The 13907-nt window shown below is 39.3% G+C and overlaps 1 protein-coding gene across 9 annotated transcripts in view; it reads left to right on the top strand.

Moving 5' to 3' along the window:
• chd3 (chromodomain helicase DNA binding protein 3) overlaps positions 1–12458 on the top strand; it is a 66779-nt gene extending 54321 nt beyond the window's left edge. For 5 of the 9 annotated variants that reach the window (XM_077227650.1, XM_077227651.1, XM_077227648.1 and 2 more), the window contains exon 40: positions 1528–3404. In XM_077227650.1, the coding sequence (XP_077083765.1) occupies positions 1528–1733 (206 nt within the window). In that variant the 3' untranslated portion in view covers positions 1734–3404. Of the gene's footprint in view, positions 1–1527; positions 3405–7959 lie in introns of those variants that run through there. The other 4 variants (XM_077227654.1, XM_077227655.1, XM_077227652.1 and 1 more) reach the window with 1 other exon arrangement.
• The last annotated feature ends 1449 nt before the right edge of the window (positions 12459–13907 follow it).

The following is a 13907-nucleotide window of genomic DNA, read 5'->3' on the forward strand; positions in this document are numbered from 1 at the left end:
AGAGAACAGATTAGCCCTGCCAGTGAGTTTATTGTTTCAATATTAGCTCTGTAACAGCATATGTGTGCATGAAGCACTGAGAAGAACAAATGTAGTTGTTTTCGTTTGGTGTTTTCTGTTTATTCTATGCGAGGCCCAACTCTGTCCATCGTCCCGACTGTTTGTACCCGTACAGAGTCGAAGGGTTTCTGGATGAGAGTCCTGATACCAATCTTTCTACCGCAGCGTCTAAGGGAGGCATATTTTCTTGCCATGGTGCTTTTTCTGTAAATGTCATTACAGTTATCCAGGACTTTAGCTGTGCCAGGAATCGTTCAGCCGAGGGAACATTTTTTTGCTTTTCTACTCAGATATTTTTAAGAGGGTAAAAAAAACCCATAAAGAAACACAAATGTGCTCGTGCCTTTACGCCGGTTTTTCAAACCCCCTGGAGGCAGAGCTAGACGCTCTCTCCGTCTGTCTCTCCCTCTTTCAGTCTCGGTCTGTCACTGAAATAGACTTCAGATCCTGGTGGGTGTAGAGGCTGATTGGGTTTGTTGAGGCTGTACACACTGAACCCTCGCCTGGCTAAAAATATGCGCCGCTTGGGGCCCGTTTGAACCTTCTGGTCCCTGATTGAGACAACTGCGGTGACCCCAGCTTAAACTGAGCCAGGGAGCGAGATGAAAACAGCATGCCAGACTAAACAAACAAAAAACGAGAGAGAGAAAGAGATATAAAAGAAAAGAGAAAAATGAAGGACAGACTATGTTGATCCATTTAGCGTACTCCATAATAGGACATTTTTTTGGACCCGGTCAGACATCTCTCTAAAAGACAGAAGGACAAGTGAGAGGGAGGAGAGAGACAAAATGGAGTGCGAGCACCTCGGTAGAAATCCTAGCGGACGCCGTAACTTCTCTCTCTCGATCATTCTTAAAGTTGTCAGAAATAAAGACTTTGGCGAGCACGTCTTGTTTTCTTTTTTAAGTCATTGCCACTTAAACTCTTAGCGTTTTACATGTCGTGAACTTTACGAAGCAAAAGGTTTTAGACACATTATGTCAACACAGATTTCTTTGGCAAAAACCACCCGAACCGCTGACATCTCTCTTTTTTTTTTATACCTTGAGAAAGTTCAGTGCGTCACTCCTCTCGCAGCCAGCGGACGTCCCGACTCTGGCTGTAAGAGCGGGAGGTTCAAAACTAGAAGATTTTATGCTTTTTCTGTGGTTGAGAAGGCCTCTTTCCAGCTGGAGTATTTTTTAAGCATAACTGCCTACAGTTATGGGTTGTTTTTTATCTTTCAATATTGAGGACTGATACTGTGCCACTGATTATTTTTTGTTTATTAATTTTCAAGCATTACAAACATAACCTAAAATCGAACAAGATGACAACACAGAGAAGGAAATATAAACTAAAATAAAAAATGTAAAAAAAAAAAATGATTATGGCGGCTCACCACTCCAATAAATCATCTATGCCACTAATTGACCGCTCCCTACCCCCCAGTGTCTACAGTCTGCCCCCTTTCTGCCTCCACAGAAGCCCCGTCCTGCCTGAAGACAAAGGAACATGACGTGCTGCAGCGCCAGAGGGTGGTGGACCTGTGGAAGGACGGCAAGTCGGAAGGGTCAATTGGGCAGGAGCTCCGCATGCCCAAATCCACAGTGCACAGCATCATCGTCAAGTATCGCCTCAGCAACACGGTGGAGAACCTGCCACGCAACGGACGGCCCAAAAGACCATGACCTGAAAGAGTGATGGAGATGAGAGGAAGAAAGAGACTGTAGAATGTGAGGGGCGGAAAGGCTAGAAAAACAATAAACCGGTAATAAATCAAACAGGATGGGAGGTAACAAAGAGGTGGGAATGTCTAAAAATACTATAGTGCGACTGGACTTCCTGAGAATTTTTTTTTTTTAGGCTAAATGGTTAATAATACTTAGACGAAACGAGAAATGAAGGAAAAGTTTGGACGACAAAAACACAGACCTCTTCTTGCACTCCTACTCTTTCCAGCACTTTTTTTTCTCTTTCTATCTCCCTTCCACTCTCACTGTTTCTCCCCTTGCCCCCTCCGTTCTTTTTCTTTCATCTGTCGGTCCGAGAGAAGTCCCAGCAGATTTGGCCGAAGGAGCGAGAGTGCTCGTTTAAGTGCCCAAAACCTTCCCTCCCTAATTCCGCCACAAATCACTATTTCTCTGCATCCCTTTATACAGTATCCCTCTTTCTTTTATCATTTATCCACTTTCCTTTCTCTCTTTCTCTCTCTCTCACACGCACATGCACCCATGCAGCCTCTCACAATGTCAGAAGTGAAGGATTCCAAATACCACAAGTTTGTTTTCTGTCATTAAACCCCCTGACCTAATCAAAACTGTTTTGGATCGGAGGCACAGTGGAGTGGAACTATCTTTTTTTCTGGAAAATGCGGATCTCTGAAAATATTCTCCAGCCACGGACTCTGTACTCTCTCTAAACCAGGACTGTGAAATGTTACAGTGGCACGAATTCGCTCCATATATATACGAAGACTGACTCTTCATCTTTTGCATTCCGTCCAGAGGGCTGACGCAGAAAAGAAAATATCTTTGCACCTGATCTGAGATCAGTTTTATGGTTTTCTCAAGCTACCTTATTGATGGAGCGTGCCGATCCTGGGTCAGAAGTCCACACGACTCAACCTGCCCGACCAAATTCCTGCGTTGTGCTAGAGCCAGATTCAATCCCCAGCAGGACATTTATACAGTACATGACTGTTGTATGAGAACTCTCTGCATTCTGCAAAAATGCACAAACACACCCACGTGTGCGCAAGCACACACACTTGAGAGACACTTAAGTGGCTCTTTATTTTCCACCACGTTTTATTGTAGCGGTATGCTTGTGTGTGTGTGTGTGTGTGTGTGTGTGTGTGTGTGTGTGTGTGTGTGTGTGTGTGTGTGTGTGTGTGTGTGTGTGTGTGTGTGTGTGTGTGTGTGTGTGTGTGTGTGTGTGTGTGTGTGTGTGCATGGTCATGTATTATCACTGGACTGAAGCTAATTGTGCATATGGTTGAGTTCGGTTGGTCTTGATACTGAACGAGTGAAGATACAGAAGGTTCTTCTGTGTGAGTGATTAATTGTGTGAGTGTGCTGGTTGTTTGGATAGGCCGGGTCACTGAGGCCAGCTGCCATCTCTCCATGTCTTTCTGGTTTACCGAGAAATATAGAGACTGAGCTTTGAGGCAGGCTGGTGTGCAGGAGCATAACTTGGTGCCCTCAGATAATGTTTGGTCAGAGAAGGTGGCATACCGAGAGAGAGGTTTAAAATGAAGACAGAGAAACAGATGATCTGAGTAGGAATAACATTTAACGGTGACAGGCTTTAATAAACATTATAGACAGTCAAAATAACAATGTTAATTTAAAAAAAATAAACACAGGAACACAAACATTCCCAGACATACTGGTTTTTTTTTTTACATTTTTGAAATAAGGCTTCATTTATTTGATTACATTTACAGTAAAAAGAGAAATATTGTAAAAACAAATTTAATAACTGTTTTCTATTTGAATATATTTTAAAATGTAATTTATTCCTGTGATGCAAAATTGAATTTTCAGCATCATTACTCCAGTCTTCAGTGTCACATGATCCTTCAGATAGCATTCTAAAATGATGATTTGCTGCTCAAGAAACATTTCTTTTATGATTATTATCAATGTTGAAAACAGTTGTGCTGCTTAAAGTTTTTTGTGGAAACCATGATACATTTTATTTAGGATTCTTTGATTAATAGAAAGTTCAAAAGAACAACATTTATTTAAAATAGAAATATTTCATGACATAAATATCTTTACTGGCACATTTGATAAATTTATTTCATCCTTGCTGAATAAAAGTATTAATTTCTTTAAAAAACAACAAAAAAAAAACTTAGACCCCCAACTTTTCAATGGCACTATAGTAATATGATACTATAATTTTAGTTTTCCTGTAAATGTTGTCTCATATTTCATATATTTCATTAGTTACTGCTCTGTTCAAAATATTTTTTACTTGTGTTATATATAGGATTTAAATTAAATGATTAAATGGGGCATTTAAAATCTAAATTACATAGCATACAGTGAATCAGAGAGAACGAATCAGTCCGAAAGACACAATCTGGGACAGAAACAGAGAGACATTTTGGAAGAGAGAGAAAGTCTGAGTAAAAGAAGTAGTCTGAGAGATATAGTCTGGGAAAAGAAGCAGCCTGAAAGAGAGTGAGACAGTCTGAGAGAGAGAGCCAGATAGTTCCAAGGTTGTTGATTGTAGAAGCAGAGAGTCAAGTCACTCCGAGATCTGAATCTGAGTAATGAATTGTTTTCCTTGGCTCACGCTGCAGGAGTTTGCAGTACAACGCTCAGAGATATGAAAGTCACTCGGCAGGTTTCTAGCTCAGCATTTCCCCCTTGTAAAGGAGCCTCAACGCATTCCAAGGTCTTTCCAGACGCGTTCCCATCTGAAGGCCATGCATTCTTCTTCTCTTATTGCATGTTTACGAAATGGTGCCAGTCTTAATCAGATAATAGAACTCAAGCGTTACTATTAGCCTGTTCCAGTGCACACATTTCTGTGTTTTTTGCACACTCAAGAACACTAATCTCAGCCAAAACCTGTAGCACAACAAACGACTCTGGTGTTATTTTCCTTGGAAAAACTTTGGTTGTGTAATTTTGAGGAACCCAAGCCAAGAGGGATTGTTCCTTTTGAAGATCTTGCAACTGCTTCTCAGTGCGCTGCATGTTTAAGCCTGAGACAAAACAGGTACCCCGAGTGCTCCATCCAGGTGGCTGTCGGGATATTGTGCAACCGGTAGATGACATTTCTACTTTGACAAATGTCTTGAAATAAAGATTCTTCTGCAAGAGTTATAGTAGCAAAATATTAGTGTTGATGTCGCAGCAGGAGTTATTTGAATGTAGTCTGTAATTTGTGGTGGGGTGGGGGTTAAAGGATTAGTTCACTTTTTAAAAAACTTTTGCTGATAATTTACTCACCCCCATGTCATCCAAGATGTCCATGTCTTTCTTTCTTCAGTCGAAAAGAAATTAAGGTTTTTGATGAAAACATTCTAGGATTTTTTTATCAAAAATAAATAAAAAAGTTTAAGTTTTATAAGAGCAAATGCTTGCTCTGTTCTGTGATGCACGATCGTAACTCTCCTGTTCGAACTCGTTCATCAAAATGAACAAATCGTTTTTCTAGTCATTTCATTCATTTTGTTCGTTGAATGAACGAAATGACTCGAAAAAAGATTTGTTCATTTTGAACAGGAGAGTTACGAACGCGCATCACAGAACAGAGCAAGGCGAGCATTTGTGCTTATAAAACTTAAACTTTTTTATTTATTTTTGAAATGACCGATCGTTTCGCAAGATAAGACCCTTATGCATCGTCTGGTGTCGTTTAAAGCCATTTGAAGCTGCACTGAAACTGTCATTTGGACCTTGGACCGTTTGGTACCCAGTGAAGTCCATTATATGGAAAAAAATCCTAGAATGTTTTCATCAAAAACCTTAATTTCTTTTCGACTGAATAAAGAAAGACATGGACATCTTGGATGACATGGGGGTGAGTAAATTATCAGTAAAAGTTTTTTAAAAAGTGAACTAATCCTTTAATTATTCAAACCAAAGGTATTAAATGCTATAACCCCATTTACTAAATGTTGGAATAGAATAGAATAGAATAGTTGCAGTTCAATACAGCAGATCTTGTGACCAACCTGAACATGAGCAAAATCTGCATGGGCAACTTTTTCTCCCTCATGTGAAACTCCCGATCACGTGTTTCTTATTGAAATGACTGGATTTCACCCCGTTATATTTCACAGTGCAACGGGAAATGCGACCTCAACTTTACACTCATTCAATATAAGCCAATTGTAGTCACTTCATGTGTTCCTTCACTAGAACGAGTATCAGACTTAAGGATGTTCCCGGCTGGAAAGTTTGACAGTGTTTGTGTTTTATACGTGACTTGAAGAATGGCAGCAATCATGTCAAAAAACCTACATGTACAGCAAATGAAGCTAAAGTATTTCAAACACTATACACTCACTATGTGCTTGTGTGTGGTGAACTAAAATGCTCAGTACTGTTGTCCTCATATATATCTCTTTATACAAGATGAGGTTTTGTATTATTATTATTATTATTATGTATGGTATATAGTATACTCTGACTGAATGCAAGTTTACCCATTAAAGGATGACCACAATGAAGCACAATGTGGTTTTATGTTTTGTTAGTCGTTTTTATCGATTTTATAATATATTATTCTTGTGCATGTTCGTTTGCCTTATTTTTACATTTAGATGACCTTTAGATGGCTTGTTTGTTAATCTTTAAAAACACTTATAATTAAATTACACCGTTAAAGTCCTGATGAAATGGAAGTAGCGACAGATCTTTTCTTGACAGTGAAATGATTTATCAAAAAATAAAAAAAGCAGGGCGGGACTTGTTTGTTCATTGGATTTTGAGATGCACACAAAAGTTAAATCGAGCTTGCAATTGATTGTGGGGCGGGTTGTAAAGTTCCCCCATTATGCTTTTTCGAAAAAATACATTTTATGCAGTGTGTAATACAGCAGTTTGTAAATGTAAAAGGTCTGCAAAGTTCAGCTGTTAAAGATCAGCGCACGACAAATAGAGTTGTTGTCTCCTAAACGAAAGAATCGACTCTGAACCCTGAAACGAGTCGTCAGCGCTGAGAATCCACTTTGCATTTATTAATACGAAAAAAAGCAACAGAAAAAAAAACATTGCTCTTCATATCACGGTGTATCAAGTGCTGAGGAAGATCTGAAGCGGAAATTCAGATATGGTAATCCGCGTTTAGTTTCCGACACGCGCTGTATGCGGTAGACCAATCACAACAGACTGGGCCTTCTGACCAATAAGAGGAGAGTAGCTCCCTGAAAGGAGGAGAGAAACTGAATCTTTGAATGAACCGTCTCAGACTCTTTGAGATATTAGGTGATGTGCAATGTATATTATAAGAAAATCAATGTGTTTTTTCCCTTTGATGTATGTAGACCTGTTGTAGGAGACTCCAAAACAAAATTATGAATCTTTAAAATATTATAATAGGGGCACTTTAAGACTAAATCAGTGGAGTATTCCAGAATACGTCACCCGAGAGAAGTCTATCGTTTTTGTGTTTTGTTCTGATTAAAAAAATAATAATAATTTTGTATACATGGATAAATCACTCACAATAAGATTTATAACATGCATTTACAAAAAAAGACAGGGTGGGGTTTTATTTCATGGCAACTTTAGATGTAATATTTATACATTATGATTAAAATTAATGAAAGTTTTTCTTATTTTGTTATAATGTTGTGATACATAAATTCTCTTAGCATTTAAAACCATTGATATTCAAAAGGTTTCTAGTTCCCCAGTCTGGTAAGGAGTGAGCCATCGGCCCTCTTCATCAAGTCGGATCACTGCTTTCTAAACTGAATGTTTGAAAAGGCAGTGGGTCAAATTCACTTATAATTGTGAACGAGCCCATCATTTACACATACTGTAAGTTTATTCATTCCCTCAGTCTAATACCCTGCATAGTACATGCTTGGGATGAGTGTGAATACTCATCATGACTTTTTACTAAATTTAAAATTCAGGAACAACTTTATCCTAAATTTAGAAAGAAAAGTTATTAAGTAGAAGCTTGTGGATGAATCATGATTTCTGTGTAAAAACATTCACATGTTTTTTCCACTCAAGTATGTGCATATTCATGGTTAGTGAATGAAACCCAATGAGATGGAAAGGGGAAGTCAGAGCCGGTGAGAAATGGAAAATTCAATAATAATTATAATAAAGATTGGAAGGTCAGATTAACTTTTGTTTTGATTTCAATAAAAAAGCAAATTATTGCACAGATCATTAACTTCTCTTCCTGAATGTGTGTTTGCTTGTTTCCCTACAGTGTTGAACGGACCCCCCATGTCGGTAAAGAAAGAGAGAGAGGTAGAGTTTCTGATGGCACGGCGAGAACAACGCAGCGGGGAGGTGATCTGCATCGACGACTGAATTCAGCTCCTCTCTAACCACACACACACACACACACACTGATTTAGTCAAAGGACGTCTGCATGCAAACGTAAACACGACTATTCCTGAACACACACATGCACATGCAGTTTGACAAATGAACAGACTACCCTCAGTATCACAGCAGCACTTTCACGACACCTCGGGTTACAGCTACTCTGAATTCAGCAGAGCTTACGCTCGCCTTTGGTTATTTCCTCTCGAATACATATGTGCGCATATACACACACAAACATTTAATTTCCTTTCCTCTCATAGCTATCTGTCTCAAATCAGCCTCACACGTTCATCCAAGTCCCGTAATCTCGCCAGCGCCCCTCAACACAGACATGAAGCTGCATGTATGTGGAATAGCTTCACATCACCCACAGTAATTTGGGTTTTTTTCGAGAGCATGCACCTCACAGTCCACGTTTTAGTCTAGAAAAATGCCTGTGCATTGAGCTGTGCCTACTCTAGCATAGTGCAGTCTCAAGAAAACCCTCATCATAAGCTAGCGTGACAGTTTTGAAGCGCCATGAACCATAAACTTAAGGCAATCTTTAGTGCCCCTATTATGCTTTTTCAAATATTACTTCTCATGCAGTGTGTAATATACACGTGCTGGTCATATAATTAGAATATCATCAAAAAGTTGATTTATTTCAGTAATTCCATTCAAAAAGTGAAATTTGGATATTATATTCATTCATTACACACAGACTGATATATTTCAAGTATTTATTTAATTTAATTGTGATGATTAAAACTGACAACTAATGAAAATCCCAAATTCAGTATCTCCGAAAATTAGAATATTACTTAAGACCAATACAAAAAAAGGATTTTAAGAAATGTTGGCCAAGTGAAAAATATGAACATGAAAAGTCTGAGCATGTACAGCACTCAATACTTAGTTGGGGCTCCTTTTGCCTGAATTACTGCAGCAATGCGGCGTGGCATGGAGTCGGTCAGTCTGTGGCACTGCTCAGGTGTTATGAGAGCCCAGGTTGCTCTGATAGTGGCCTTCAGCTCTTCTCAATTGTAGGGTCTGGCGTATCGCATCTTCCTCTTCACAATAACCCATAGATTTTCTATAGGGTTAAGGTCGGGCGAGTTTGCTGGCCAATTAAGAACAGGGATACCATGGTCCTTAAACCAGGTACTGGTAGCTTTGGCACTGTGTGCAGGTGCCAGGTCCTGTTGGAAAATGAAATCTGCATCTCCATGAAGTTGGTCAGCAGCAGGAAGCATGAATCCCTCTAAAACTTCCTGGTAGACGGCTGCGTTGACCTTGGACCTCAGAAAACACAGTGGACCAACACCAGCAGATGACATGGCACCCCAATCCATCACTGACTGTGGAAACTTTACACTGGACTTCAAGCAACGTGGATTCTGTGCCTCTCCTCTCTTCCTCCAGACTCTGGGACCTTGGTTTCCAAAGGAAATGCAAAATTTACTTTCATAAGAGAACATAACTTTGGACCACTCAGCAGCAGTCCAGTCCTTTTTTTCTTTAGCCCAGGTGAGACGCTTCTGACGCTGTGTCTTGTTCAAGAGTGGCTTGACACAAGGAATGCGACAGCTGAAACCCATGTCTTGCATACGTCTGTGTGTGGTGGTTCGTGAAGCACTGACTCCAGCTGCAGTCCACTCTTTGTGAATCTCCCCCACATTTTTGAATGTGTTTTGTTTCACAATCCTCTCCAGGGTGCGGTTCTCCCTATTGCTTGTACACTTTTTTCTACCACATCTTTTCCTTCCCTTCACCTCTCTATTAATGTGCTTGGACACAGAGCTCTGTGAACAGCCAGCCTCTTGACATCTTGCAAGATGTCAATGGTCATCTTTTGGACAGCTGTCAAGTCAGCAGTATTGCCCATGATTGTGTAGCCTACAGAACTAGACTGAGAGACCATTTAAAGGCCTTTGCAGGTGTTTTGAGTTAATTAGCTGATTAGAGTGTGGCACCAGGTGTCTTCAATATTGAACCTTTTCACAATATTCTAATTTTCTGAGATACTGATTTTGGGGTTTTCATTAGTTGTCAGTTATAATCATCAAAATTAAAAGGAATGAACACTTGAAATATATCAGTCTTTGTGTAATGAATAAATATAATATCCAAATTTCACTTTTTGAATGGAATTACTGAAATAAATCAACTTTTTGATGATATTCTAATTATATGCCCAGCACCTGTAATTGTTTTTGAATGTAAAAGATCTGCAAAGTTTTAAAGATCAAAGTGCACGACAAATAAAGTTATTGTCTCCTAAAAGAAAGAATAGTTTCAGAACTGCTGAAATGAGTCGTCAGCAAATCCAGTCTCACTTCCTGTTACAAACCTACATAACAATTAAACAAATTTGCATAATGCCAGTCTATGGTGTGCATTGGCTGCCCGTGAACAACGTTTACTTTAACCCTCAAACACTAATTGTAGCTGAGACTGGAAGAGTTTGTTTCTTGTTGTCAACATGTCGAGAACACGCTGTTTCAGCGCTGAGATCCACTTTTCTGCACTTCAGAAGGATGAGAAAGGAGGGGTTTAGAGAGACTGAATCTTTGAACAAACCATTTCAGACACTGTGAGAAAATGAGGTGATGTACAATGTATATAATGAGAAAAATTAAAGTCTTTTATGACCTTGGATGCATGTAAATCATATATCAATATTGTAGGAGACCTCCAAAACAAAATTGAGAACCTTTATGATAGCATAATAGGGGCACTTTAATTTTTATGTCTGAAAGGGATTGTTGACCCCAAAATGAAAATCAAGTCATCATTTACATCCCAAACTTGTTTAACTTTCTTTTTTCCACAGAACTCAAAAGTGTTTCTGTTTTTTGTACATACAATAAAAGTCAGTGAGCTCCGAAACAACATTGGACCCCATTGACTTTCATTGTATGGACAAAAAATATATCAGAATATATTTTGTTACAAAAGAGTCGAACAGAAATTAGTGCAGAAATTTCATTTGGGGGTGACTTTGCCTTTAAGGACATGGTGGTTTAAGCATAATGATGATTTGACTTGGGAGGAAATACACTTTTTTTTTAAGACTGAAAAAATGATTAGCCAATTAGCCCTGGACAATTTTCTGCATCTTTCAGAGGAAAGAAAAACACGAGGTAAAGTTTATAACCTACCACGACAGTAAGGAAGTAATGTATTATGTTCGATTGAAACAGTATTGGCTGCAGTATGGTCTTGGGATAAAAAGACATGTTTGTCATGAAGTTATTTAGCCTTATATTGGGACATCAAGCATTGATATGTAGAGTTCCCTGCCTTTTTAAGTATTGACCCTTAATCGTGTGTTACAGTGAGTTGAAGAGGATTCATCTTCATACATCTCTAATAATGTTCAAGATTGTTACTGAAGCACGTCTGGCAGTCCTGCACTTTCTCTGTCATGCCCACATCACTTCACCCTCTCTTTCTTTCATTCAAACAAATCGCTCCCATCTCACTCCCATCCTTTATTCACATTTCTACTTGTTTTTATGAGCTCTTTGATATTGTTTGCGTATTTAAACTCGGTTTCATTGTGTTCTCCTGTTTTTAATTCTCGTTATTACAAGATTATTGTTGTTGCTCTTGATGTTGTCCTTGATGTTACGATTGCGAAGCTTCTACCAAATGAAAATAATAATAATAAAAATTAAAAAATACAGTCGAAACATTGATGCATTGTATGTTTGGTCCATGACATTTCTCTATAGCGGACCTCTTGTAATTATATTCCATGAGGAGGTTGAGAGGACTTCGTAACGATTGATATCATTGCTATCTAACAGACATCGCTTGTATCTAGATTCGGGGCTTGCCAACAAATAACCTGTATGCAGTGGATCACGTGTAACCATGAAATTGAAAACATATGAATGCATATATTCAAATCAGCAAATGAAATTCCTTCCGCAGTGTTTCTTTATGACCTTTGGCTCCTACAAATGCAAAGCCTTGTAATGTACTCGCCTTAAATGGGAATACAACTGTAAAGGGTTAGTCAGCAGATGTGAACTCTGTATATCCCTAAAGCTAGGCCTCAACTCTGAGAGATCACGAGTTGAAATGTTAATTTATTTGCCTCAGTCCCCAGTACAGTTCTGAAATGTCCTTAATTTCAGTGCTTGGTATTATTTGGGAGAGTTGTGTCAAATCAAGCACTTTCTGTCCATTTTTTGATTTCTGTCTTTTCTTTTTTTCTTGCGTTTTGTTTGTTTCCTGCTAAGCGTTTCTGTGTACGTTGTGATTCCAGACAGTCAGTGACATTGTTGTGATCAACATTCGGCACACCGAACGGAACATGTTAATAATGCATCTTTCTCTCTTTTGTTTTGTTTTGTTTGTAATAAAATAAAAATTCAAATGAACAATTTCTGGTTTGCTGTGCTTGTTATCAAGTTATCACAAAAGTGATGACACAAGGTTGGGAGAATTTTATCAGTTTAATGATATATGACTGTTAGTAATGTAACTGTACATGTATTCATCCTGAACCGTCACGTCACGTTTCGGTGCATACAGTCAGATAACGAATACAGTCGATCACAGGCGATCACACTCCAGTCCAGAAGGGGGCGTGTGCGGTAATGCAACGCTGTTTGCTAACAGGAAAAAGCAGAAGAAGAGGTCATTTACGCACCAACCCATCTCTGCACATAGGCCGTTTCTCAATATGCGTTCTTGTCTGTACTTGTGTTCTTGTGGACTCGTGAAACGTCATCAGTCGCTGCCCAAGTACTGTCTCAATACACAAGTTTGCATTTTGGCAAGAACGGTTAAAAATCCCGGAAGTGTTCTTGACACGCCCATTTTACCGAGGATGCATCGGTTGGTAACTTGTGTGAACTTGACGGCAGAAATATCCCAGGATTCATTTCAGCATTCAAGGAAGGAGCGGGGAGCAGAAAGGCAGAACAACAGTAAGTCGTTTTTCTACAATTTCGTATGCTATTTCATCACTAAATTCACTTCTGAGAACATTTGATGCGAGAAATCTACTGTGTTGATTTCAAATATTGCCATTTTTACGAAAATTTATGGCGAATCGAAAATATGCTCAAACGTTTTCGGTAGTGAAGAATCTCCATAAGCGCACGCGGGTGTAGCTAGCGAGCCAACCGGCCAGTCATGCTAAAAACCTGGCTGTTATCATTAATAATTCTTGTTATGTTTGCGTACTGAAGACGGCGCTGTGCGGGGGTATTGCGCAATACCAGCAAGAACACATCGCCTCAAACTGTCAGCAGCGTTCTGTGTGCTCGTCACCTTGTAAGTTTATTCTTCCAAGAACAACTAGCAAGAGCGTTCTCCCCAAGAACACAAGTCCGTTCTTTGCATTCTTGGTTTTGAGAAACGGCCATAGACAGTAAAAGAAATGGACACAGCGACCCCGTTGATTTCAACGGAGAGAGTTGAAGCCGAACATGGGCACTCACTTCCTGATAGCCAAGCGTTCTGCGCAGGCTAAAACTGAGCTTGATGACGTAGAAGTCACGTGAGCAACCTGACTGACAGTTGTAAATCTTCTAGTAGCTGTGCCAAGACAAATCTGAATCACCCATAGACAGTCACCCAACGTTAATCGTGCACAGAGACGGTGAAGCGCGACCTGCAGCAACTTTTGGTAAGTATTCTGATTAATTATTTTGTCATTTTGCTTAATATTTATTTATTTAAAATTTAACGTCAGTACGCCTGCGAGACTGTGCGAGCTTCTCCTCCTGTCTATACGGTAATGTCTCTATTGTGCGACATGAAGTCGCGTGTTTATGATGCAATTTTTAGCCTATTTTTACAAGAATGGCTTCTACGGGGCCATA

This window comes from Siphateles boraxobius, unplaced genomic scaffold (genome assembly GCF_051911475.1).
Source record: "Siphateles boraxobius isolate OS27281-9 unplaced genomic scaffold, OSU_SipBor_1 130, whole genome shotgun sequence".
Taxonomy (NCBI): Eukaryota; Metazoa; Chordata; class Actinopteri; order Cypriniformes; family Leuciscidae; genus Siphateles; species Siphateles boraxobius.